The 26,596-nt window shown below is 32.1% G+C and overlaps 3 protein-coding genes and 1 non-coding gene across 4 annotated transcripts; 3 read left to right on the forward strand and 1 right to left on the reverse strand.

The window, feature by feature from the left end:
* Positions 1–3,109: 3,109 nt before the first annotated feature.
* LOC114373952 (olee1-like protein) lies at positions 3,110–4,509 on the reverse strand. The gene is made up of 2 exons (XM_028331533.1): positions 4,274–4,509; positions 3,110–3,748 (listed from the first exon to the last, which is right to left on the reverse strand). The coding sequence occupies exons 1-2, from the start codon at positions 4,428–4,430 to the stop codon at positions 3,396–3,398; spliced, it is 510 nt and encodes a 169-aa protein (XP_028187334.1). The 5' UTR covers positions 4,431–4,509; the 3' UTR covers positions 3,110–3,395.
* Positions 4,510–6,838: 2,329 nt separating this feature from the next.
* Positions 6,839–6,909, forward strand: TRNAG-GCC. The gene has a single exon. It is a non-coding gene; the product is annotated as a tRNA-Gly (tRNA).
* Positions 6,910–11,151: 4,242 nt separating this feature from the next.
* Positions 11,152–14,469, forward strand: LOC114374339 (U-box domain-containing protein 7-like). Its single transcript, XM_028331976.1, has 2 exons — positions 11,152–11,887; positions 13,405–14,469. Exons 1-2 carry the CDS (start codon positions 11,220–11,222, stop codon positions 14,249–14,251), a joined length of 1,515 nt encoding a protein of 504 aa, XP_028187777.1. The 5' UTR covers positions 11,152–11,219; the 3' UTR covers positions 14,252–14,469.
* A 3,094-nt stretch (positions 14,470–17,563) lies between these two features.
* LOC114376360 (uncharacterized protein YNL011C) lies at positions 17,564–25,604 on the forward strand. Its single transcript, XM_028334453.1, has 13 exons — positions 17,564–17,949; positions 18,078–18,210; positions 18,821–18,917; positions 19,294–19,337; positions 19,934–20,090; positions 20,287–20,358; positions 21,246–21,329; positions 22,154–22,255; positions 22,762–22,809; positions 23,334–23,459; positions 24,456–24,548; positions 25,009–25,225; positions 25,315–25,604. The coding sequence occupies exons 1-12, from the start codon at positions 17,622–17,624 to the stop codon at positions 25,141–25,143; spliced, it is 1,419 nt and encodes a 472-aa protein (XP_028190254.1). The 5' UTR covers positions 17,564–17,621; the 3' UTR covers positions 25,144–25,225; positions 25,315–25,604.
* Positions 25,605–26,596: the final 992 nt, after the last annotated feature.

The raw sequence follows: 26,596 nt of genomic DNA on the forward strand, positions 1-26,596 counted from the left end.
TTAATGTTTTATTATTATAATTGTAATTGTTATTTAATATTAATTTTTTAGACAAATGTATCTTTTGTTAATATGTAAACTTCTTAATGTATTTATTTGAATACTTATGATTAAAAAGACCACAAATTTTAATAATATTATTGAATTAAGTACGATAATGTTTATTTTTTTAATATTATAGTGATATTTGTATTTTTAATATATATATATATATATATATATATATATATATATATATATATATATATATATATATATATATATAAATTGATAACTTAAATGATAATTCTTAAATGTAATTGTATAAAATATTAATCATTAGTTATGCAAATTTTGATATTGTGTGAACTAAATTGTGTATTATGAATGATAATGACACAATGTTGTCTCAAATAATAGTCTCTTGTCATGGTCTCATTAGAAAAAGTTGAAAAGACATCTCATGTTTGTCATATCTCATATTTGCACTAATATTATTTTTTAAGTGAGCATTAATGAATGAATGAGTTTTATAAATATTTGTAAGTATATGTACCATATGTGAATATTTATTAAAATAAAATATTTTAATAAAATAAAATAAATTTATACAAACAAATTTGAATTAAATTTTGAATTGTTTTTTTTTAATGTATACAAACAAATAAAATAAACATTTATTTATACTAAAAATAATAATTTTGAATTATTTTTTTATATATACTAAAATTAAATTAGATCAACTTGATTATATTGTAATTAAAGTTATTTAAGTTTTTTCAAATTACAACTGGAGCATGTCCTATTAATAAGAAGCAAGTAGCGAAAATCTTTTTTTACCGTAAGTATACTCTCATTCAACTATTTATTTTCAATTTGTAGTAGATTTTATTTATGGGTACAAATTTTTATTTTGTCATTCCATTTTTTTCATCCCTAATCATTATACTTAGGACCCAAATTAAATGATGGATGAAACAAAATAAAATTTGAGTGTTCAAGCAGGGTTTTTACAATTTGAAATATTATTTACTAATTTTAAAAAACCACATTTAAATTAAAAATAAGGCAAGAAATATATATTAATATTATCAATTAATTTTAAGAAATCATATTTAAATTTTAAAAAATAAGAAAAGAAATATTTTTTTAAAAATATGACAATAGAATAATTTTTTTATTAAAATGCTAAAAAATATTTTTAGAAACAAGATAATGATTATTGTAATTAAAAACATTCCATTAGATTTAATAAATTGATTGCCATATATAATATAATCAAAATTCATATAAAATCTAATTGAATGATTTAGTCAAAGTATATATTCATTGTATTCATTATAATTACTATAACTACGTATTTTTATGAATTAAAAATTTGAAGCGATATTTTGACAATATTTAAAGCATGCATATGTTTGTAAGAAATTATAAATTATATCCATAAACTTGAATATTTGGAGTTATTTTAGATGAGAAATTTTAGATATACTTTATCTTTTTTTTTATATCTTTTAATCGAATAAAGAAAATTAAAATGTGAACTTAAAACATTTAATAAAATAAGTTCAAATAATATACTTCTCGTCCAATCAATTTAAATATGTTATTTTTATTTTGCAAATTTCAATTCTCAATACTATTCCAACACATGTAAATCTAGTTAATGAATTTTGGGAAAGTTTTAAAATGATTGTTGTTAATGGATAAAAAGTAAAATTAACAATGACTACTAAGTGAAAATTTTAATATAATAAAAATATAAAAAATCATAAACAATTTGATAAAAAAAAATGATAAATTGTACCACATGAATCTAAATGTCTTTTATTTATTTATTTTTATTTTCAGTTATAGTTTTATCTTTATTTCTTAATTGAAAACAAACTCATAATTGGATTAGAATTACAATGTGTTTTTATTTGTCAAATTTTAATTTTAACTAACTTAAAAAATTCAAAAAATATATAAAATTAGAACTAATCCTTTAAAATGCACAATTTAATAGTTAATTAATAATATTAAGATATAATACAAGTATTTTTTACAATGAAGTGAATCCTTGTAAGCATGCAATCCAATCAAGCAAAAATAACAATAACTATATGAAGGAAAGACATAAATGAGATCAAATAACTATACGAAAGAAAGACTGCCAAGTATCACAAAGGAGTGAATCCTTGTAAGCAAGCAATCGAAAAAAAAGAAAAGAAAAATAATTAGTTTTTAGAAAACTGAACAAGAGATTCTGTTACATAAAACACACAATTATAAATTTTCCCAATTACAAACTAAATCACACCATTATAGTTTTTCCCAATTACATAAAGAAAACAAAGAAAACAAGTTTTTGTTATGTATGTTTAGCATAATATATACTCACAACAAAAACAAATTTTAGTTGTGCATCTGATGCACATACACAATATAAACTTGTTTCCATTAATTGTGTATCATGGTGGACATATGCAACAAAAATAATGCCAACGTCTTGGGAGGTTTGAATAACAATGAGGTAGGTGGCAATAGTAGCTAGGGCCCTTAAACCCTCTTCCACTGCACGTTCCACTAGCTATCACTTGAGCTACACCTACACTGCAGGGATATCCATCATGGTTTTGCAGAGTTCTCTGTATGACATGGCCATCGAATCACTCAGGCCCATGTCGAGAAAAAATGAAACGCATGTATGCAGATTGTTTTCGGGCAAACCCAAATATGCAACGAACTTTTGTGTGTGTACATAATGAGATCCACACATTCACTAACAGTATGATACTATTATACGGGAACATATAATCATAACATTTATATTAATAGTTTATTTTATTGAATTTAATATAATATAATATAGTTTAAAGATATTTTATATTATTATTTAATCACGAATTATAAATGTATATGACAATATATTATTAGTTTTTACAATAATCATTTTAAAAACAAATTCAAGATTAATTGGTTTACAATAACACTATATTAAAATTAAATTATTTTAATTTAAAAAAATATATGATTTTTTTTACAATAAAGTTATCAGAAAGCATATTAAATGAGAATATTAGAATCGCTTATTATTTCTTATTTTTGTTCTATAGAGCTGAAATAAAATTAGATGATCCAAAAGGAATGGAATTGAAACAGCCGGAGATTAGTGATATAAACTCCACCAAATACGAAAATGAGAGAGTTGTACAAGTGAGAGGATCCTTCAAGAGACTTCTAAAGTCTAGAAAAACTCCCTCCCCCCAAAGGCACAAGCTCATAGATTATTAAAACTCACATCTTGATCCTAATTAAATATAAAATGGGAAAAGGAAAATAAAAAGATTGAGCCCTAGATCCTTAAATAGATAATTAATATAACAAAAAAAGGGATACCTATATGGCTATATCGATCCCTTTAACGCGGTTGTTCAAGCGATGAGGGTGCCATCTTCATTGATTCCAAGCTCCTTGAGGAGGTCCAAGCAGCCAGGGAGACGATCCTTCTTGAGGAAACCAAGAGGGTTGGCCTGGCGAATTGGGGACACAATTCCATTGTTTTTGGTGATGCTGATCCTTGCAGCTTGCTGAAGGTGAGACTCTTGATCAACCTCGGAGCAGTCTGCTCTTGGACTCTTCAAGAGGGTAACCTCACACGTGTCTTCTTCGTGGTCTCCGTCCACCTCCACTTTGTATGACCCTGATGCATCTGTCACTGCCTCTTTGCTGAATGTCACGTTCTTCGCATTATCAACTTGTGAACACACCACACGCACGGTAGCTCCTTCAATATTACACCATATTCAACGTTATTATCTCTTAATCGTACATAAAAGCAAGCGTGCACTTATAGTTATATGGTTTGTCTGAAATTCTTCAATCATAAAAGTGTGACGCGTTATTAGATTGTATTAACAAACTAGCAACCATAAAGTCAACACAGGTTAATTTATACAAGTGCTTAAGAATTCGATACAAACTCCCATTATTTTTATATGTCTCCTGTTTAATGACTAGTTGAATATATAGTACGTTGTTACTGAGCGAAATTTCCTTAAATCTTTTAGATAGACTTTAGTGGGTGGTCTTAATATGTCATTGGAATCTTATTCGATAATATTAGGGTTTTTTTTTTCATTCTATCACTTTTGTAAAAAAAAAAACTAGCAACCACAAATGACAATTTAAAATTGGCCTATGCATGGTGACAATTTTACACCATATTATGTCGTACGTGTGTCGTACAAAATGCAGTTTAAATTATATACAATTCATGTGTCACATGTGTGCATTGGTATGAAACAAGTACCTTCAAGGAACTCAGACAACTTGGTGAGGAATTGGACGCGACACGTGTCACAGTAAACGGTGCCCTCCACCATGAAGCGGTCTCGGGCATAAGCGGAGCCTAGGAAGGATAAGAAGCAAAGGGTGGAGGCAAGGATGATGATTGTAGTTTTTGCCATTGTAAATACTGCTTGCTTGCTGGTTAATTTGGATGAGGGTTTGGTTCAAAGGAGAACGTACTACTGTGTTAAAGGAAGAGATGATTGCGTTTTTATAAAAATATGGGTCAGTTTAATGTGTGAGGTTCTCATTCATCCCTTTACTTGTTGATTGTTGAAATTGTTCTTTTAGCCCACTTTTTTCGCTCCTTCTTTTTTATACTCCCGGACTAATTGAGATTGCACTGTCAATTGGGCAATCAGAACCACAAAACTGAGATATATAATTAGTCACAAAGAACGATTAAATAGGAAGATGCATGGCAACCATGCCCCCATTGCTCGTTTCTATAACAACACTGACCATATTGTCTTAGAGTCCTATTTTTCTAAATAATTAAGTGATGCATTTTTACGCAATACACATTTATATTTAGATTTGACATCAACATGAAAAGTCGGGCATTTTCTTCCATCCATTCATGTAAGGTACACTCTAAAAAAAGCAATAAATGTTTTAAAAAGAAAACAAAAAAAAAAAACAGAATTTTTTTTTTGAGAAATGCATACACATGGTAAACAATCCCAGAGATATAATTAATTTATTTTAAAAAGTTCTTTAATTTTAATAGGAACTAATGTAACTATTATATTTGTTATATAATCCAAAGTTCTTCAAACATTTATAAATATTGCAAATATTTTACTGATTATTTGATGTTTGGTGCTATATATTGACTACTTATACTGTTATCATGTGTTTCAGTGTTGAATTGTTTTTTCCCTTCCTTTTTTTTTTTTTTTTTACCTCAATAACCTCTGAGATTACTTTTACTTGTGAACAAGATGAAGATTTATTGTAAAAAGATGACTCAAGACTCAATCAAGTTGTGATTATACAAAAGATCTGACCATAAGATACTTGTTAAAGTAGAACGAGAATAGAATGACCTGTCATAAGATACAAGAGATGAACAAGCTTTGAAGATGTCAATATAGATAAAGGTAGAGGTAAAGGTTCTGTTTGCAGTTGAAGCAGAGGCAAAGGAAGGTAGTCTCCAAACAAAGCTACAGGGGAGCATTTTAAGCGTTACAACTTATAAACAACAACAATAACAAAGCCTTAGGGGAAGATATCAGAGAAGTCGAAGGTATGAGAGTTTTGGGAAGGGTGTCACGGAGAAGCTTGAGATGGAGGTGTCGGAGGAGAGGCGGTGCTGCTATAGGAGGTAGAGGGATTGTTGGAGAAAGAGGGGGAAGAAGGGGTTGTCAGATTTTCTTTAATTTTTACTTAATTTAATTAAATGATAATCATATTTATGTTTTAATAAACCCATTTTTAAATGTGTTATATTATCTAATATCAATTATATCAGTTAATACTAGGAATTCATAGAATGTTACAGTAAAATCTCAGGAGGATCAAAATTAAAATTTTATAAAAATAGAAAAATCAAAATTATAATTTAACTTATTTTCAACAATTTTTCTTATTCTTTAAGAAAACATTTGTAATTACTTTGATTTGGTAGGTCAATTGTTACTCTTAGATGGATAAAGCCACATTACTGGTTGAAGTTATTAGCCAAGTGAAGGAATCGAAAGAATAATGCAGCGGAAGCAAGCATAGGTTTTCTAATCCCAATCAATTATGGGGAAGTAAAAGTTGAACCATATATATGAAGATGAAGGAGGAATTAGATCAATGTCTTCCTGGGCATCTGTCTGCGTGTGATGACCCACCTGAGCTGCTATCTGAGCTAAGACAAAATCTTGAGTCCCTTCAACTACAATTGGTGAATCAACCTTCGTGAGACATAGTGAAGAATGCATTTGTCAATAAATGCTGCAAAGAATCTTGTGCATGTTGATGCCAACCATTTGCTTTGTTAATAAAGTACTAAATTAATAAAATGTTTCATAGTTGTCTGTTTGTCCTAGATTGTGTAGATAGTAGGGTTGCTTTTTTAATTTTGCAGGCAAAATATAATGTACTGAATTCCAAAAATATTTTATGTTGATGTTATTGCCTCCGTCATTGCTATTTGTTAGTAACTCAGTATCATCTTAATTAGTCTAAGATGGGACTATGGAAATATGCAAATCAGTTGTAAATCTGTTATTGATAGGGTAATGGGTGGGTTTGGGTAAATTTTATTTTTAAAAGAAAAACACTTATTTTAATTAAAAAAGTATTTATTGTAATTTTTTAAATGTTTAAATAATTTTTTTAAAATAAGCAGAAGTTAAAAATAAAAAAAAAATTGCTTATTTTGAAAAGATACTTAGAGTTACTTCTCAAATAAGCATCTGTCAAAGCAAAATTGTAAAAACATGAAGATTCATTTAATAATTTTATATATATATATATATATATATATGAGCGAATTTAAAATCTTCATATACTTTGTCTATCATTTTCCAACAAAGCACCAGTGGTCTAGTGGTAGAATAGTACCCTGCCACGGTACAGACCCGGGTTCGATTCCCGGCTGGTGCAATTTTACTTTTTTGTCATTTTTTGTATTTTTATCCAATGTTGTCTCTTTAGATTTAGAAAGACAAAAAAAAAAAAAAAACCCGGTTTCGAATATTTGCATTTTATGTATGAATGGGTCATATAATTTAATCTAATGTTTTATTTGGCAGTCATCTTTGTTGGTCACAAACCACCCAATAAAAATCTTCCAATTTTGAAGAAATTGTTATTTTGTGTGCAGATTAAGCTTAAGTTGGCCAAATTAAACACGTATATCAAAAAGCAAAATCGGGAAGAACTACAAAGAAAGCAGAAGGAAATTTCCTGAATTGTTTGAATGACTCGTGGATCATTTGACCATTGCATTAGCCAAGCACTTAAAAAAGATACATAGCAGATCAGCTAGCCTTGAATGATACTTGGACCACGTGGTGGACTATTAAGAAGTTCAAACTAACCGTAGTATAGAAGAACCTTCGTGAATTGGGCTTAGAAGTTAGAAACAATGAAAAGTGTCACATGATGGGGGTCTTAGGACTTATAATAATCCAAAAAGGCTCCTGCCTCCAAATTATGGAATATGCACATTGCAGGATTGCACGCAGAGCTTGCCCTTGTGGTGGGTCTTTTACACTTTTTCTTTTTTTTTTTTTGTCTTTCTCAGTCTCAAGAGCCATCATTGGATAAAATTGCAACCAAGAGCCATCAATGTCATCAACCTATCAACTTCTTTTATCCCTTTGGTGGCACTGCACTTGGTGCTTGTTGTGCAAAACCTTTCCACCTTTTTAAACTCAAGATTTTTCATTAGTGGGGCGCCCATTTTGACTCCTACATTCTTCATTATGCATCCGTGTGAGGACAAATCTCTAAATGGTATATCCCCAACTTGAGTCTCCCACGTGTGATGACAAATCCCTGTTCAGGTTTTGCCGTGATATGAAATTATGAATCCATGTGGTGCTCTGATTGATGCAATGAGGCCTAACAGCCACATATTTATAATCCGTGAACCTTGATTTCTACGGTTGGTATGGAGTTGCATTAACCAATAAGAATGTGCCGGATAAATTAGTTTACAAAAGGAATTTAACTGTTTTTATGGAAGGAAAAAGTAAAAAGGACAAAAGCTTTCTCACTTGTTCCCATTTTATAATTTATTTTTGGGTTAAAGAATACCGTAGCCAAATATTTATACTTTTCATCCTTAATTGAACTTTAGGCTATTTGTTTCTGATGATGTCTTATTTGTAACTCTTATATATCCTTTTCTTGTGTTGTTTCTTTCTCTTTTTTTAAAAGAAATATTTCAAAAAGGTTAATGTTACACATTGTTTGGCTTAGCTTACCTTCAACTGTTTATGTATAACAATGTTTTAAGAACTTTCAAACAAGCATATAGATATAATTTTACACCCATGACATTGGGTCAAATGGGCACCGTGCAATGTAGTAGGGCTAGTAGAGTTACTCGATAATACTCTTACTAATGTTTCTTTATTTTTTTTTACACTCTTACTAATATTTCGATCCTTTTAATTAAAATCTCTTATCGTGTACATATCATAAAAAAATCTCAGTAATACAATAACCTTTTGTAATTACTGTATTCAATTGTTTCCAAAATACTAAACATAGCTTTAATTTTAATCTCTACTTGATCAGGGGAAGAAAGAAAAGTGGAAAGTAGAAAACTTCTATTTGGTAGTAGAGAAGTTTTTGGTTTCAGGAGAATCAGATAATTTTTCATATATTTTAAAAAAATAACAATTCTGAAAAATAAGGATTCCTAAGAATTTTTTTAATCAATTACATACAAGAGTTTTCGTATGGAGATATGAGAATCTTATTTTTCTTAGTTTATTTTTTTATCATAGTAAAAATATTATATTATTTTTTATTAAATTATATAATATGATAAATAATTAAAATAATTAGTAAAAATATGTTTAATTCTTTAATTCCTAAAAATTTTATCTAAATTCTTATTGATCAAACAAACAAATTTTATTCATTATAAACACAATTCTCAAGAATTATGATTCACCGGAAATAAAAAATTTATCCCTATCAAACACCCCTTCTACCACTATCTGGTTTAAATCAAACATTATTAATTAAAATTAATAATAAGGTAATGTGTGTGACACGAGTTCGTGGTCCTCTCGTTATAGTGTTCATGCCGCGAAATCTCTGGTCTATCTTTGGTCAATGGCCAGTATTGATGGAAAGCGTGTCTGAAGAAAGATTTACCTCAATCATCCAAGACTAGTTTTATTGAGAATACCATGCAATATGCATCAGCAACTTGGTCACCGTATGTATATGTATACGTCTTCACGTGCGCAACAAGTTGACACATGACATGAACATAATCAGATTTTGGAATTTTGTTTAACTTTACTAGCTCCGTGCAAAAGATTCCTCTTCGTGGGTTAAAATTAAAGTTGTAATTTTGTAAACTAGCCTCAACTCCTTGGGAGGAGATGACACGAATTAGAATATCAAAATCGTAATTCTTGTAAGAAAATTGCATAACTGGAAGAAAAATAAAATACTCGCGTTAAATACTAGTAGTTCAAAATAAACTATGAATACGCGAAAAATCACTTGTGTGTGTTAGTTTACTTGTGATAGTTACTTGTTGACTTGAGAAGAATTTGACTAAAAACGCTAATAAAAGAACAATTTAACTAATAACGCTGTTGATGCAATTTAACTTTGCTTGCAAAACACATTTGCGCACATTTGGAACTGTAACCAAATTGTGCAAGCTAGACATTAATTTACGATATTCCTGGCAGTAAGAAACAAATGTTTATGGTGATACGTAAGTTCTGGGAGTGGCACACATCATATTTGCACTGTCACACACACACACACTGCTAACATCAAAACGAAAATGTAACTACTAATGATGAATGAGGTGCTTCCTTCACACGTGGGAAACTTCAGTGCCTGCAATTCACGAATGGATAATTACTTGTAGTGGACTCCAACATGGATATGCCACAGCCATCAAAATCTCAAATATATCTCTTTCTCCCCACCCAAAGAAGTCTATACCAATGTTTATTACTGTTAACTAAATAACCTTATTTTGTAGGTCTAAATTGGTCATGACTTTGCATACGAACGGTGCATTTAGATACACTTACAGGTTTTTAACATCAATCAAATTTAATTAATTGAATTGAATTTGATTATTCACTCAAAATACCTTAATGCCGACATCAAACTAATAAAATAATATTTTCTCTTTAGTCTTTAATGCATTACTACCTATCCATCTGGCTTCTTCAGTTCTTATTCTAGATTATATTTCATTTCTCGAAGAATTCCACCAGCATAGCCACATATTCTCCTAGCTCAAATCTCTATGATAAATCTATAAACTGCATGGTTTTAAATGCATTTTTAATACAAAATAAATTAAACTTAATTTCTCTTTCAGGATCATAATCGAAAAAGGAATCCAAAAAATTAATGAATGGCTGCTCCTCTTGCTCCACCCTTCATTCATGCAAGGGAAGCTTGGCATGATCAATCTCTAATGCATGTGAGAATATCACAGCTACCGATCCAGATCAGATTGTGTAGCCAATGAAGGATTATGAAATGATATATTAAGTGACCATTAATTAATGTTGACGCGTGTGCACTGCCCCAAATTTTATGGCTCCATAAAGGAATATATATAGGCTGGGTCTCCCTGATTCTCACATGCCCTGGACGTGAGTTCACATCAAAACCAAAGTCTATATTTGGTTCGTTGTTGTCTCTTTAAATGAATAAAATGCCAAGTCATATTACGCACCCTACTTGGGACCAGTGAACAAAGAGTTTCTCATCTATTATCCACCCAAGAAGGTCCCCCAAAATTGAATTTGACGAAGACATATGATGGGTCCTAAGCCCATAACATTTCATCTCCACTATTTTATAGATTAGTTAGGTGAGATCGTGAAGCAAAGAAAGACCAAGCATCAGGCGTTAGTGATGTAGTACCAAATAGTTTGTTTATCTAAAAAAAAATGGCTATATAGACTATGGACTTTTAACTAAATAGATTTAACTACAATTAAATCTACAAGCAATGCTACTTAGTATATAATATTTTAGTTCAAACATAGTCACAACTGCATAAATCATTATATTAGCACCTTGTGTCCCTAGTGAAGTTCAGGTACGGAAATCTTTTTTATTAGAACAAATGATGCATAAATATTAAATTCCATTACTTAATAAATTCATAATTTGAGATTTTGCATCATAATATCAACCATTACATATTTACATTTACATTTAAACGGGACAGCACTGTTTTATGCATGTGCCCTGTGCTCCCCCTGTACTTTAAAGTTCACGGAGCTCTTCAAATAGTTTCATTGATTCGTTTTCTCTCCCTTCTCCCTCTGGTCTCTCTCTGTCTCCAAAGTCAGAAACAGAAACTAAAATTGTATAAGAACCAAACCCCAAACACTCACTTTTCCAAAATTTCAATATCTTGCTTTGTTTTCTCCTTCCTCTCAAGCATGTCTACTCCTTCATCATCATCATCTTCTTCTTCTATTTGGGTGTTGTCTAACATAAAACTTCAGTTCTTTGGCCGCATCAGAAGGTTTCTCCAATCCAAAGCAACCAAAAAGCGTTATGACCCCTCTGATCGGTTTGACACAGCTAAGAGCAAAGTTGAACACAACAACAAGGTTGAAAATCTTGAAACGGTTCAAGTTATGGAGAAGCATAAAGAGGAGGAGGAAGAGTCTGTGATCATGTTGCAGAGAACTGTGAAGATGCTTCACTTTGGAAGCTGGGAAGAGAAGGAGGTGGCAGCAAAGGAGATTGAAAAGTTAGCCAAGGAAGATGTTAAGGTTAGAAAATTGATAACAGAACTTGGGGTGGTGCCGGTGTTGGTATCTATGGTGGCGTCGCCGGTGGCTAGCCGCCGGCGAGCAGGGTTGACGGCGTTGATCCACCTAGCTGATGGAACCTACACGTAAGTTTTGCAACTATGTTCTGTTAGAATTGTCTTTTAGTTTTTGCCATGCAACACTTTATGAATGATTGCCACCTAAACCACTGTTTTTTAGTGCTTGATAGTCTTAATTTTCTTGTTTGATTTAAATGTAAAACTATAAGTAAGAAATTCAATAATATAAAACTTATGTTATATATTAACTTGATGTTGAACTTTCTGTTTGATTCAAATTTGAAATTCTGTTATTGATTTAATAAGTTCTTTAGATTTTATTTGTTGAAATGTTGAATTGATTTTACATAAGAACAGTTTGAAGAGTCTAAACTGTTAGGTGTTGCTAACGTATATTCATACCCAGAATAGATGCCCATCCAATGGCACAGAAAGATATAAAATGAATTATTAAAATTTTTAACTGTGCAATTCTTTTTAGGTTAACATAATGTGAGAGAAGAAATAATAAAATAATTAGGACCGAATTTGTAACATTGGTTAAGGTCCACTAACTAGAAATCAAGGTGCATGAATTATAACTAAAATCTTATTTATCTTAGTCATACTTTTATTGTCTTCTTATTTGTCATATTGTTTGATATGGAATAATATGTAATCATATTTTATAAAGAAACTGGCGAGAGTGGAGCCTTCGTGAGCATTGAGTACCCGCTCATTTTGACTTTGGGGGGCGAAGACAAGACTGATGTACACATAGTGGCGGTTGGCCTTGGCGGGTTTGTTTCATGACTCCACAGTCACCACAACCAAAGCGTTCTATACATTTCCATAGGGTAAAAAAATAAATACTCCTAAATAAAAACAAAAGGCAAAGACATCATGTGGGTGGGTGTAGAAGCATGAAAGTTATCAAACTAATTAAACTTGTATCCATGACATTTTAAATATGAGAAAGAAATTTAGCCAGTATTTTCGGATCAAATTTTCCCAAAATCACACTGTGCTAGTACCATGCTGTGATGTGTTATGCCAGTATTAGTTGGAAGAAACATAATTAATACTAGTATAAAATCACCAAAACGTGCAGTGTCTACTGAGTTGCAGGGTTGTTAGGATAAGCTAGAGCCTAGAGGGGACAAAGTTCATATTGGAGCGACATTTTTGTCCTAGAATTTATAAATTACTGATTACTATAAAATATAGGGTAGTTAATCAGATTCCTTTATGATCTTTAAGAAAATTTTATGTCTTTTGTTGACCTTCATTTTCCAACACATATATTTACTTCAGATTCTCGTTGACTTCAGTCTGCTATAAATAATATTTTTTTAATTTAGTTGGTTTGGCCTTCTCATTCTTTATTACACAAATTGCACCAATCCCATCAAAAGAAGAAAATATGAATTGAACAAGGTGGGTTGATGCTAGTAGTTGAGAGTTGAGTTCCCCTCTCTGGTTTATTCTGACTTTTAGAAAACTTCAACTGTAGGAGTAGTATTATTTGTTTCTGACCTAACTTTGACTGAGTTGAAGCATGCTTTCCTTCCTTACCTGACGTATCTATTACGTTCTTTCTTCAGGAACAAGGCTTTGATAGTGGAGGCAGGAATATTGTCCAAGCTTCCTAAGACAATTGACCTTGTAGATGAATCAACAACAAGTAAATTGGTAGAGTTGCTTTTGTCATTGTCATCTCTAGCAAACACTCAATTCCCTCTTGCCATATTAGACTTTCTACCGTTACTTAGAAACATTCTTGAGAAAGGCTCAAGTTTTGACACCAAAAATTCATGTTTAGGTGCCTTACATAACCTATCAACTGTGTTAGAGAATGCATGCCCTTTGGTTTCAAGTGGGGTGGTCCCTATCCTCTTGGAAGTATCCTCAATAAAAGAAATTTCAGAGAAAGCACTTGCCACTCTAGGGAACTTATCAGTGACTTTGATGGGAAAGAAAGCAATAGAGAACAATTCAATGGTGCCAGAAACCTTTATTGAGATCTTGTCATGGGAAGACAAACCCAAATGCCAAGAGTTGTCAGTGTATATTTTGATGATTCTTGCACATCAAAGCTCATTGCAAAGAAAGAAAATGGCACAGGCAGGAATTGTTCCGGTGCTTCTTGAAGTGGTTTTATTGGGGAGTAATTTGGCTCAGAAGAGAGCAATGAAACTATTGCAATGGTTTAAGGATGAAAGGCAAACGAAAATGGGTCCACATTCTGGTCCACAAACACCAAGATTTGCAATGGGGTCACCTGTGAATCAAAGAGAAGCAAAAGAAGGGAAGAGATTGATGAAGAGTTTGGTGAAACAAAGTTTAAATAGGAATATGGAAATAATAACGCAGAGGGCAAATGCAGCAGGGGAGTCTTCTAAATTGAAGTCTTTGATTATTAGCACTAGTTCCAAGAGTTTGCCTTACTAAGGGGTTATTCTCTTAACCTTTTTTTTTTCTCCCCTTAAAATTTGAAATTGACTTGGTTTTAGCAGTTTAGGCTTTGGTGATATGTGCTATTGTTTGGCACCAGCCATTGACGGGCATCACTTTATGAGAACAAAACGTGAAAAATGTCACCTTGACATTTCTTTCTACAACATTGTAAATGTTGACAGATATAAATGAAAAGTTTCCAATCACAGGAACTCGTTGAATATTAGAAATTCAAACTAATTGATTTAAATAAAAAAACGCAAGTGCTTTTCATAATCACTTCAATATTTCAAGAGACATATTGATAGTATATTTGGATAACAACACAAATAATTGATTTAACCCCACAAAATCACGATGTCACCATAAAAATATAGATTTAATCCTTTGTTGCTTTGGTTTGAACAAGGGAGAGGAACATAATTTTGGTGCAACACATCATCTTAAATAATATTGAAATATCATCTAATGTAATTTTAGGTAAATGTTTATACATTTGGTTCCAAGGGAATTGATGATTGATTCTTCTACTTTTTTTAATGAACCTTGGTTAATGACTTTACAATAATGTAAGAGATTCTAACTAGGTTGACACTACAAACATTAAAAATCCTAAGACACATACCAAGAAAGAAATATTATTGATAAAAAAAGAGCAGCTTGAGGGGACCAGAACCAAAACTCAAGCTGGTAGAAACTATAAGAACCTATAGTTAGGTAACAAAATTTTTTTATTCTAAAATCGAATAGAAAAAAGAAAATCTTTCTTTTCACTAACCTCTAGTAAAAAAAATGAATAGGCAAGCTATCTCCCGATTATTTTAGTTTTTTTAGAGAACGACTCGGGAGACATTACGAAATTTTTTCAAATAGAAATAAGAAAGAGTATAAGTATGCAAATGAATCTGTCTTCAATCAGTCCCATACTGATGAAAGGGCTATGCATCGTATCACATTCTACACACCCATCTATCTATCCTGAACCTAGCTTAAGCTCGTCTATCAAAAGGGGTTCACTCGGCCAAAGCCCAATGTGACATTGTAAATACTTGAGGGAGTGAGATGCCCACCCACGCTAACCAACGATCCAATGCGCTTGAGTGGATGAACAGGATCCCTTGTTGGAAGAGAAAAAGCAGAGAATCTTCTTTCTTCTACAAGCAGTTCCGGAAGAACCCCTATTAATGAGGAAACGAGAATAAGAAGGTTTGGTGAATAAGAAGGCAGAACGACAATTGCTTAAATACGTTCGTATCGCCGAAAAAGCTAAAGGATCAACTGGTCAGGTTTTATTACAACTACTTGAAATGCCCTTGGATAACATACTTTTTCGGTTGGGTATGACTGCGACTATTCCTCAATCCTATTTTTTTCCTATTCATTTTTGCTGCAACAAAAAAAGAGGAAGTGTCCCACCAGCAAAAATCAGAAATAGAAGAAGCATGAGAGACAACGAAGTCTGCACAAGAGTTGTTCTCTCTGTAAATGTGACCAACTGAAAAAAACATATTTCTTGTTAGATCTATACAATTCAACCACCTATTTTTCCACCAACATTGAATCGCACTCCAGCCAAAGATTCTTCCAACCTTTTTTATTAGCCAACTCTATTGCAATAATGGCGCCCATAATCTCAGAAAACAGAGAATTTTGGACCCTAGAGGAGTTGTGAAACAACCAATGGGAGAACCCTTGGAATTTCTAAAATACCTCCACAACCAGCTCTTCCAAGACTACTTTTTGTTGATCCATCATAGTTACATTTAAGCCAGTTCAGCTTGGGAGAATATCAAATAACCTCATTAATTTTGTTGGCTTTCCTAGGGTGTCCATTAATCCCTAATTTCTTCAATATCATCAAATCAGAGTGATTCATCTTGAACGAAGAGAATTATAAATTTGTTTCTACATTTTACAAACATCCTTTCTAACACAAAATAATGGATTTGAGATCATGATTCTTACCGATAGAAAAAATATACTATCTCCTTTATTTAGCACCACTTAACATGCATTAGGTTAAAAGTTGAGTGTGTTTAGTTTTCATTTTCTGAAACCTGTTTTCATTTTCAAAAGATTAGGATTCTAAAAACATGTTTGGTTTGACTTCTTATTTTTGAAATAAAAATATTGAAAATATATGATATATTGATTTCTTGTCTTCTTGTATTTTTAGATTTACTTAAAATTACATTTATTGCCACGCAATTTCATTTTACATGAAGTGAGGTTTGTGTTCTCAACTGAAAACACTGAAAATGAGAATTTATTGTTTTCATTTTCTGGTTGTTTCCTGTTTTCATTGTCACTCTGAAAATGTTTTCAGAAATTTAATCAAACACATTTTCATCACTGTTTTCTGTTTTCCGTGAACATGAAAACAGAAAATAATCAAACCAAACACCCCTTAATACTTACTATTAGATATATAATTATTTAAATGAACGCATGGATAAGTTTTTTAGTTAACATAAGATACAAAGTTTGTAATAGTTACATGACAACAACAGATTTAATAATAATATAATTTCCTATTTTAGCTAAATCTTGATTTAGCTTATGAAAATATGACTAAATTTTTTACAAATTAAATGAATAAATATCATTTAGCCAACATACTGTCCTCATGTCCAGTCCCGATTAAATAATGAAATTTTTATTAAGTTTTGGGCCAAAACATGGTTTAGCCGTTTAGGCCCTTGAGTTTTAATTCAACCAAGGTTTTTGAAATCAAATTTTCCAGCACCTACCGGGCATTGTTTCCCTCGGTTTTGGGCTTCCAACACAAGGTTTCACACATGCAATTTTTTCCAAGAATTAGTGGGAGCTCACGATTATTCATGAGAAAAATGGCAAGTTTAGGGGTATTTTGTTTGGTTATTTTCTGTTTTTATTTTTACTAAAAATAGAAAATGATGATAGAAATGTGTTTGGTTTGTTTTTATTTTCGGTAAAAATATTTTTTCAAATAAATCAAAAACTGAAAACAATGTAATCTCATTTTCAGTTGAAACCAGGAACCTCATTTGTAAAATAAAAAAGAGGTGACAAATATTGTAATTTTAAGTAAATCTAAAAATACATCTCCTTTTGAAAACACATTTTTAATTTTTTTATTTCTTGAAAGTAAAAAACAAAAAATTAAATCAAAAATATTTTCAAAATTCTAGTCGTGTGAAAATGAAAACAGTTGTCAATACAGAAAATACAAATCAAATACATCTTTAATAGATCACATGAGATTTTATATTAGGGTTACTTATGTCATTTTACATTATACCTAATTTGAAGGTGGCACATAGTGGAGTACGACGCTGCAAAGTCACAAAAGTAATTTAGCGTACACAACACAAGTTTCGCGAGCATGGTGGACACATGGTTGGGTCCCACCTTCTGTAATACCCTTCCCCTCTCCTTCCCAACTTGTACCAGAATCCTCTCATCATCGTTTTCTTCTTCCTCGTCTTCAATGGCTACCTCTCCGTCGCAGCAGCACCACCATCACCATCGCCGCTGTTATTCAAACCCTAACCCTCCTCACCCTCACCCTCAGCCCGCTCTGCTCGTCTTTTCCGGTGGGACCGCCTTCAACGGCGTCGTCGAGGAGCTCAAGAATTTCACCACCCGCGTCGCTCACGTTCTCCCCGTTTCCGACGATGGAGGAAGCACTGCTGAGATTGTTCGTGTTCTCGGTACTGCGTTATGTTAAATTAATAATTATGATTACTAGTGTTTCTACATTTGGGAATTTTTGTGGAACCAAATTTCGGGGGCGAGGAATTAGGGATTTTGATTGATTGGGTGCGTGCGTGCGTTGCAGGTGGTCCTGCTGTTGGAGACATACGTTCCAGGTGCCTGAGGTTGTCTGATCAGAGTACCGTTGAGGCTCTCGCAGTTCGGAATTTGCTTGGGCATCGTCTACCACTTGATCCACTGCAAGCTAAATCAGAATGGTTGGTACCACATTCTTAATTATTGTTGTTGCTTGCCCAATGCCTCATACTTTCTGGTTGAATTATGGATATTTTGGCTTGGTCCCCTTTCTTCATGTTACTTGCTTTAAGTGTTACTGTGTTGGGCTAGGCATTTTGAGTTAATAGTGCGCTAATAGCCAAGTTGTGGCATTTAGGAGCGGTAATTTGTTACCTAATGTGGGAGGCCAGGAGTCATGGCCTCTTCAATTTTTTTGGAATCATAACATTCTCCTATACTCTCTGACCCTTATTTTTGTAATATATTTAGTAAAATTGTTGAATTGTCCCAGTCTCCACCCTAATTTTGGGTGGGGATAGGTGTAGGGAAAAAAGAGGTAGGAAAAAAAAAGAGTGAAAGTGAAATATGTGATAGGTGATATTATAAGAAATGGAGAGAGAAATAGGAAAAAAAAATGTGGTGGAAAAGGAGATGGAATCATGAAAGATAAAGTGAGTGTTTGAATATCAGAACCCATGTATTTGAGTGTTTGGAACTCTGAAAAGAAGTTATTTTGTAAAGGTCATTATGTGTTATATTTTGTGTGCATCTTTTTTTTTAAAGTATTACTTCATTCCTTGTGACTTATAGGTACTCTATTGTGGAAGGTGATCACTTTTTATGGAAAGGTGTGTCAAAACCCTACAGGGAGACTATTCGAGCTTTTCTGGTTTATTTCCAGAGTCAGGTGACTTCTACAAACAAACTGGGGCTATTTCTGAATATTTCTTGGTTGCCTCTTAAAGGATCTCGCTCTCTTATTTTTTATTGCATATCTTCCCAATGATCTTTTTTTTGGGGGGGTAAACTGCATTCATTTCCTTTGAGGTTTAGCAAAATTCCACCCGATACCTCTTTTATTTTTTACCTTAAAATAACCTTCCCCAATTCACATAACATAAGAAATCCGGGAGGGTAGGAGGGCCAAAATAGCAATGGAAAGGTTTGTTTTGGATAATTGCTTAGTTGCTTAGTTGCTTTTGATCAAGTTTTTTTTCAATCTTTTTGGCATTTTTTTTATAATTTGTCATTAAATTTGTGCTTTCTTTTTGGTCCTTTTACAGATTCTCTGCCGGGCCGAAGAATCATTTTGTTTCAGCAACGGCAGGTCCCTTATTTCTAATTCAGTAACATGCTTGCTGTGTTTTTTTTTGCCATAGTTATTTCTCCCCCTAAATAAGCTTGTTTTTATTGATTATATTCATCATGCTATAATGAGAAAAGTGGCTTCCCATTGCATTAGAAGCAGAGAGGGCATATGGTATTCAACAACAAAAAAAAAACAGATTAGGCATGGTGCCCCTTAACTCTTTTGTTGTTTCTTTCTACTTTCATCAGTGGAGAGAATTTAAAGTTCTAGATTTTGGAATGTGGCAATTGCCAGTGGGTTGAGTTGTGAACTTGTTAAGATCCAATTGCAAGGTATGGGCCTTGAGTCCCACATTGGTAGTATGAGATTCTAGTGAGGCATTTATAAGGCCTCGGGCTCTCTAACTACAACAGCTAGCTTTTGTGGTGTGGTTCTCCCAAGGTTCTATCGGGCATTAGTGAATGGTGAAAGCATAATTTATTACTTGGAGATAAATTGGTTTTTTCCAAGCTGGTTTCATGTCCAAATTACACATAATAATTATCCTTTCCAGCTGGTTGACCTTTTGGTGTGAGACATTAAAACATTGTAACTGACTTTTATAAACTATGCAGCATTGGGAATTTCTTTTTTGCAGGAGCACGCATATTTTTTCAGTCCTTGGATGCTGCCATATTTTTATTTTCACGGGTTTCAGATATTCCCCCTGAAAGCCTGGTTCTACCTGTGATTTCAACCAATGACAGACTTACTTTAGGGTGTGAATTGTGGGTATGCTATAAATCTATTTAACTGTACAACTATGGTTTATCAGCTTATCACTATTCTGAGGGAAAATTTATCTGTTCTTGTCAAAAGAACATGATATAATAACTATAAAAAAAATGATATAAGAATTCACAAAAATGTTTGATCTGTTATTTTAATAGTTATTGCAATATATTTTTATTCTCTTACATCCACATAGGATGGAACTATAATACGGGGACAAAATGAAATTTCTCATCCAACCAGTGGAACAATGGAGCTTATTAAGAAGGTATGCCAGTGTATTTTTTTTGTACATTATGTCTACTCCAATGATAATTTGTTTAAATCTCCAAGGATGTGAAGGGAACTTGCCTGAGATGAAAGCTTGCATGTTCTTTCAAGTCTCTTAATGAAAGGAAATGAGCACTTGTTCTTCAAGGGGATCCAATAGTCATCGTAATTTAGTAATGATATTTTTGGGTTATTAATGACCTGGAGTTTAAGCTGATGTTGGGAGCTAATTGAGTTTGAAATAGATGAGCTCTTGGAAAAATTTAGAAACGATAGATTTTCAGAATTAGTGTATTCCTTTGATTTTGCCTGTTCTTTTATAAAATCGGGTGAGGGAATTTACCTTCCAAAGTAATGGTGGATATTGATTTTAAATTGAAAAATAGAAATGATTAGTTTATTCCTTTGATTTTGCCTGTTCTTTTTTGAGGGAATTTTACCTTCCAAAGTAATGATGGATATTGATAATAAAGTAGAATATAGAAATTATTTTCTCATACACACACCTAGTTAGTAATTACATAATAGTGATTGGTAAGTCCAATCAAGTGGAAGTAAAGTCTATGTAATTTGTTCATTCACTTGATTGAGATTTTACAGTGCTGCTGGGCTGGTTCTTGTGTGTGTGTGTGTGTGTGTGTGTGTGAAAGCCATTTTTTACAAATGACAGAAGTAAATCTAGGCTATGCAATTATACATTTTTCAAAAAGTCATGAATTTTTTTAAAAAACTTCCATGGCTTGCAGTTTAACATTTAACCTTTCATGATAAGATCTTTGGTCCAGATTTACTTTTCTTACTCTCACATAAAAAGGCCCTCGCACTAGATACATTTTCTCTATATATTGTATTTCTGGTGTTAAAATTTTATATTTTCATGGGTAGGAAAGCTTTTCAGCTCCAGCACTTCCTTCGAAAATAAAACGGGTGTTCTACATGTCTAGCGAGGGAAAAAATTTGCTCCATGAGGTAAGTACTGTGTCTTGTTGGGCCTACTTTTTCACCATTTTGTTGAAGGACATTTGCTGTATATGTCTCTCACATCATGTTATGCATTGCCATCAACAATAGGTAGAAGAAATGCATTATATGGAAGATGCCACCAGAGAAGGCATTTATTTAATTATTTTTGTTGTAAATGAAAATTTTGTAGAAAGAAACTAGGGAAAGTTATCCAATAATTGGCATGGATATGTATTCTGTCTTTCTTTAAAGTATTTAACATGATATTAGATTTTAAAAAATGTGTTTTTTCTTTTGTTAATGTTAGAATAAAGAAGTCATATGAGATGGAGGATAAGACATGCTGTTGACAGAAAAGAAACAGTAAACACAAATAACAAAATATCAATAAACTAGAAACCTTCATTCTAGTTGAATGTCAATTAGAGAACCTGATGTGGAGGAGAGCCATTCTTATTGTAATGATACATACAGCCATTCTTATTGTAATGATACACACGACTAGAAACTCTCCTTGTTTGCGCCAGAAAACTTGAACTGTGGGGAGGGGGAAACACTTGTTACCAAGTGGGTGACCACCAGGCCAATGGCCTGATGGCTTATATCATGGAGCTAAATACAGCTAATTCTGCAAGGGTAGTAAGCAACATCTTATATTTTGAAGGTCGGTGCTGTTTTTATTTGTTTGCTTCTGTGATGAAAATATCAATACTCAGTAACTTTTAAACTTGCTTATCTTACTGTAGGAAATCTTAATATGATTTTGGCTATATAGTTGCAAACTTAAAAACAATTTATAATTGGAACTTCTTTTTCTCTTCTTTGAATAGGTCTTTCCCTCAGCTAATGCGGCTGTATTAGAGCAGTTAAATAATGTAGACTGCATTGTGTATGGCATGGGCTCCCTTTTTACTTCAATCTGCCCCTCACTGGTAAAGATACTGACAATTAGTTTTGTTGATGTTTGTGATCTCACATGGTAGAATTGACCCTTGGAATTGACACCTTTGATGATTATGGGACAGTTTGTTTAAACTTTAAAAAAAATCTGACAAAAATGATTTTTTTAAGTAGACAGGAGTTGCTTCTAAAAAAAAAAGCAGAAAAATTTTGTTTTTTTAAAACAGTTTAGACAAACACATCAAAAAAGCATAAAACTACTTATTTTATTAAAAGAAGTGTTTTTTTAAATAAATAAAAAAGAAGCTTAAACAAACATTTTAGCAGTTGAGGTTTAGATGCTTGGCCCTCTATGCTGTTGGTATTGTGAATGCATTGAGATTGTGTCTAAAATGTGGAAAACATGATTGTTCAACTCCAGTATTTATCGTGCCATTTTTACTTAATTATCTAATTTGTTGGAACAACTTCTAGCTTTTATTCCTTGCGACAATTTGGTTCTCCCATTAAATGTTTACTGACTTAAAAATTATTCTAGGTGTTACTGGGAATTGGGGAGATTATTTCTTCAAAGTCCTGCCTCAAGGTATTTCCTTGTCATGTTACTTTTTGCATTGTCTTTGGTTATTTGCTGAACATGTAATAGAAATCTTCTACCCTCAAAATAGAGAATATAGACTTGACAAGATTACTTGTTTGTTGCGGAAGAAATAGTTTTAAAGTTGTACAACTTGGCTTGACTGCTTCACACTGAGGGAAAATGGACCATAAGCTGATATCTTTTAATATGGGCACAAAAATCTCTGTTCCCATAGTCCCTTGCTTTCTAATCTCATACATGTAGTGACTTTGGATGCTGCCATCAAGTCACATGCCTTTATTATTCAATTTGTAAGCATGTTTCTAGATATGTGAAGCTTAGTGTTATTAAGTGGAAATTAATTCTTGCATAATTGCAAAGTTTTGCTGAGCTATTCCATGCATGAGGTTCAGAATGTTCTCTCAGTTATTTCAGTGGTGTCATGTTGGATTAGATTTGGCAATCTCTCAAACATTTAAAGCCATACTTTTTCAGCTCGATTATTGCTAATTTGATTGAAAAAATGGCAGGTACTTGTGCTAAATGGAACACGGGACCGGGAAACTAATGGGTTTTCAGCTTCTTGTTTTGTAACTGCCATTACGGATGCTCTAAATCGAACATATGGAGAGCCTAACAATCGCTTACAGAATCCCGTGAGTGATAATTTATTCTCTATTGAAACTGCTTAGTGTCATACGAAAAATTATTCTATCAATTCTTGTTCAAAATAAAGTATTTGATTCACATGACTCTTTAAAGAGAGATCAGATTATATAGTTTCAATGCCCACTTTTTATCCTGTTGAAAGCAGTACACGGTTAAAATCTAAAAATGATTGATTGATCTATTGGATAAATTTCACTTTCCCCCTCTTTTCAGCTGCAAATATCCCATCAATGCAGAGTTTACACATTCTTTGATTAATATATTATTTATTTTTGGTATCTCTACAAATTACTTATTTCCTTAGTGCCAAAGCTAATTGAAAATCACATTTTTTTAAAAAGGACAAATTATATTCTTTTCCTCGGCAGAATTAGTTGTATGAAGTGAAGTGCAGTGTGTGACCTCTATTTTTATTTTTCTGTGAATTCTTTTTACTATTGGGTTTTGTTAGGATATACGGAGAAGGGAGAGTTAGTTAAGATAGTTGGACTATTAATGAGTTAGTTACTTAGTTAGAGGGGTTTATTAGATATAAATAGAGGAAGAATGATAGGAGAGAAGCAGATTTGGTATCATTGTAAATTGAGTATTAGCTCTTTGTGAAAGGAGAAATCCTTTCTGAAGCAGAAACCCTTGGTGGAGAGTTTTTGTTCCCTACTTTCTGTTTTCTTACTAGCCAATAAAATCCTTTCTTTTCTTCCTCATTTCAATTCTTGGTTCCTAGCAGGTTTTCTAAGAAACCTCATAAAAAAAAGTAGCCATTTTTGTCACACATGTAATCCCAAGAAAAATACTACCTTAACTGTTTCATTAGTGTTATGTAAATATTTTCCTTTGATACAACATGAAATACTCAGTATGTAAAAATTAACATGTTTCATCAACTTTAGATACAATCATCATAATAAATGAAAACCAAAAAACACAGGACACAATGAATAGCGTAATGAAAGTAATTTATGTGCTGTTTATATTTGATGCAGCCAAGTCACTATATAAATACCCTTTTGGTACCAAGAAATGGTGAAATTCCAGTTGATGTGGACTGTCTGGCTGCCCAAGGAATATTTGACGTGGTATGTTTTTCAAATCTGTTCATTAACAAATTATTGAATGGATAGAATCTCTTTTGTTTAGCACAAGGAGATATATTCCAAGATTGTTTCTTTTGAATTTTACAGTGGAGTGTGGACAAGTTCATGAATGATGAATGGATCTGGCATGCTGTCTAAGAATTAATTTTGATTTACTCTTAATGTAAAACTTCTTTAAACAGTCAATCCAGTGATTTAACCCGTGCCAACTTTAAGCAATTGCTTTTGTTTATGTGCTCACAGTTCACATACCTGAAAATTATAGTAGTCATTCGGTACGCAGACCTTAATCATATCTTTAATACTGTTACAGATTAGTGATTTAACACGGGATCATATTCATGATGGATATGAGTATTCTTATTTTCGTACAGGATCCATGGTAATTTTTATGATGTATTTTACTTTGTTTATGACCATCTTACTATTCTTAAATTTGCAGATAGTTGTTGACTCCCTAAGAGATCCTAAAGTAGGTATAATTTATGACCCGAGGTCACTGATAAGATCTCTAGTTGACTTAATAGACAGATACATGAAGTCGCAAGTTAATGGCTTAATTGATACCAGACGTTAATGATTAACGAGAAGAGCCAGTGAAATTACCATCATTTGACTCTGAATCTTACTGTTGCTGTCTGTATTTCACAAGATACAAGGTATGATTTATTTTATTTTTCCTTTATCAACAACTTTTTCAACGCCTGTTGTCCAATTTTTTATACTGACAATGAATTGAGAATTGTAGGTGAATTGACATGTTTATGCGAAATCTTATATGGCAAGTTCAAATTCCCCCCTACCTGGTGTTCCTGTTTATTTACTACCATCAGAATACAGCGACTGGTGATAACGCTCGAGTACTCTGAATGCGATAATATTTTTGTGAAAAATATTTTTTGTTTGTTGGGTTTTGATCTAGTTGACGATAAACAAAGACATGTCAGAGCTGTTGTATTGTTGAGAATATTGAGAACAAAATAATCTAGTTTCTGTTGTATATAAATATCTCGTTCTTTAATTTTTGCTGTTCCATTATAGAGCTTCAGTTTGTTTACGGTTCTCTTTTCTGAGTTCTTGTAGTGTTTTTCTACTAATTTTCCTTTACGTTAGCTCCGATTTGGCGTTATAAAAAAATATATATCGATACACTAGAAAACCTAAAGTTCATCCAAGAATAAGTCAATACATTAACGGTCTAAAAAGTTTTTATACTCATTAAATTATCAACTCTCGTGTATGAAATATTATTTTTAAAGTTATTAACAATAATTTCTGATTCGTGAAAGTTTAATTACATTAACTTTATAAAGAAATTAGATTCATTATGTATGACTAACTAAATGTTTTCTTAAGGATTCAAGATTAAATGTTACTCATCAATTTTATGTCACTAAATTTTTTCATGAATTTATAAGAAAAGTTGGTATATACGTGTGATTAAGGATATATGACTTTCCCTCTTAAACCGATGTCTATTGTTTCTTTAAGTTTGACTTGAAAACATGATCGACTTCTATGCATGTCTGCATCCAATAAATACATGGGATTTGCTATTATAACTATTCATTATCAATAAATACATGTCTACATCCAATAAATACATTATCGACTTAAAACCCGTTTCGCCTTTTGCATAGGCAGGATGGAAAGAGTCAAACATGTTCACAGTTCATAATAATATACTTTAACGATCACTGATAAAAAATAATATATATATTACCTATAATGAATATTTTCTATAGATTTTTCTTTTTTTTTCCCTAAACAAATTCTTATTTAAAATTGGAATCACTGAAGTGTTTTATATATTAAATACTTATTTGAAGTAAAAAAAAAAAAACTATACAAAGGTCATTTCAATGAGTATATTACTTTTGCAAAATCTATATAATTAAATAATATTTAATAAAACTACTCCTATTATGCAAACTTAGTACTTTTTCTTCTCAAGAGACAAAAATAATATTAATTAAACACCTGTAACAACTCATTATATTGGTACTAATGAAATATAAATTATCTATTCA

The sequence above is a fragment of the Glycine soja genome, chromosome 11 (genome assembly GCF_004193775.1).
Source record: "Glycine soja cultivar W05 chromosome 11, ASM419377v2, whole genome shotgun sequence".
Taxonomy (NCBI): domain Eukaryota; kingdom Viridiplantae; phylum Streptophyta; class Magnoliopsida; order Fabales; family Fabaceae; genus Glycine; species Glycine soja.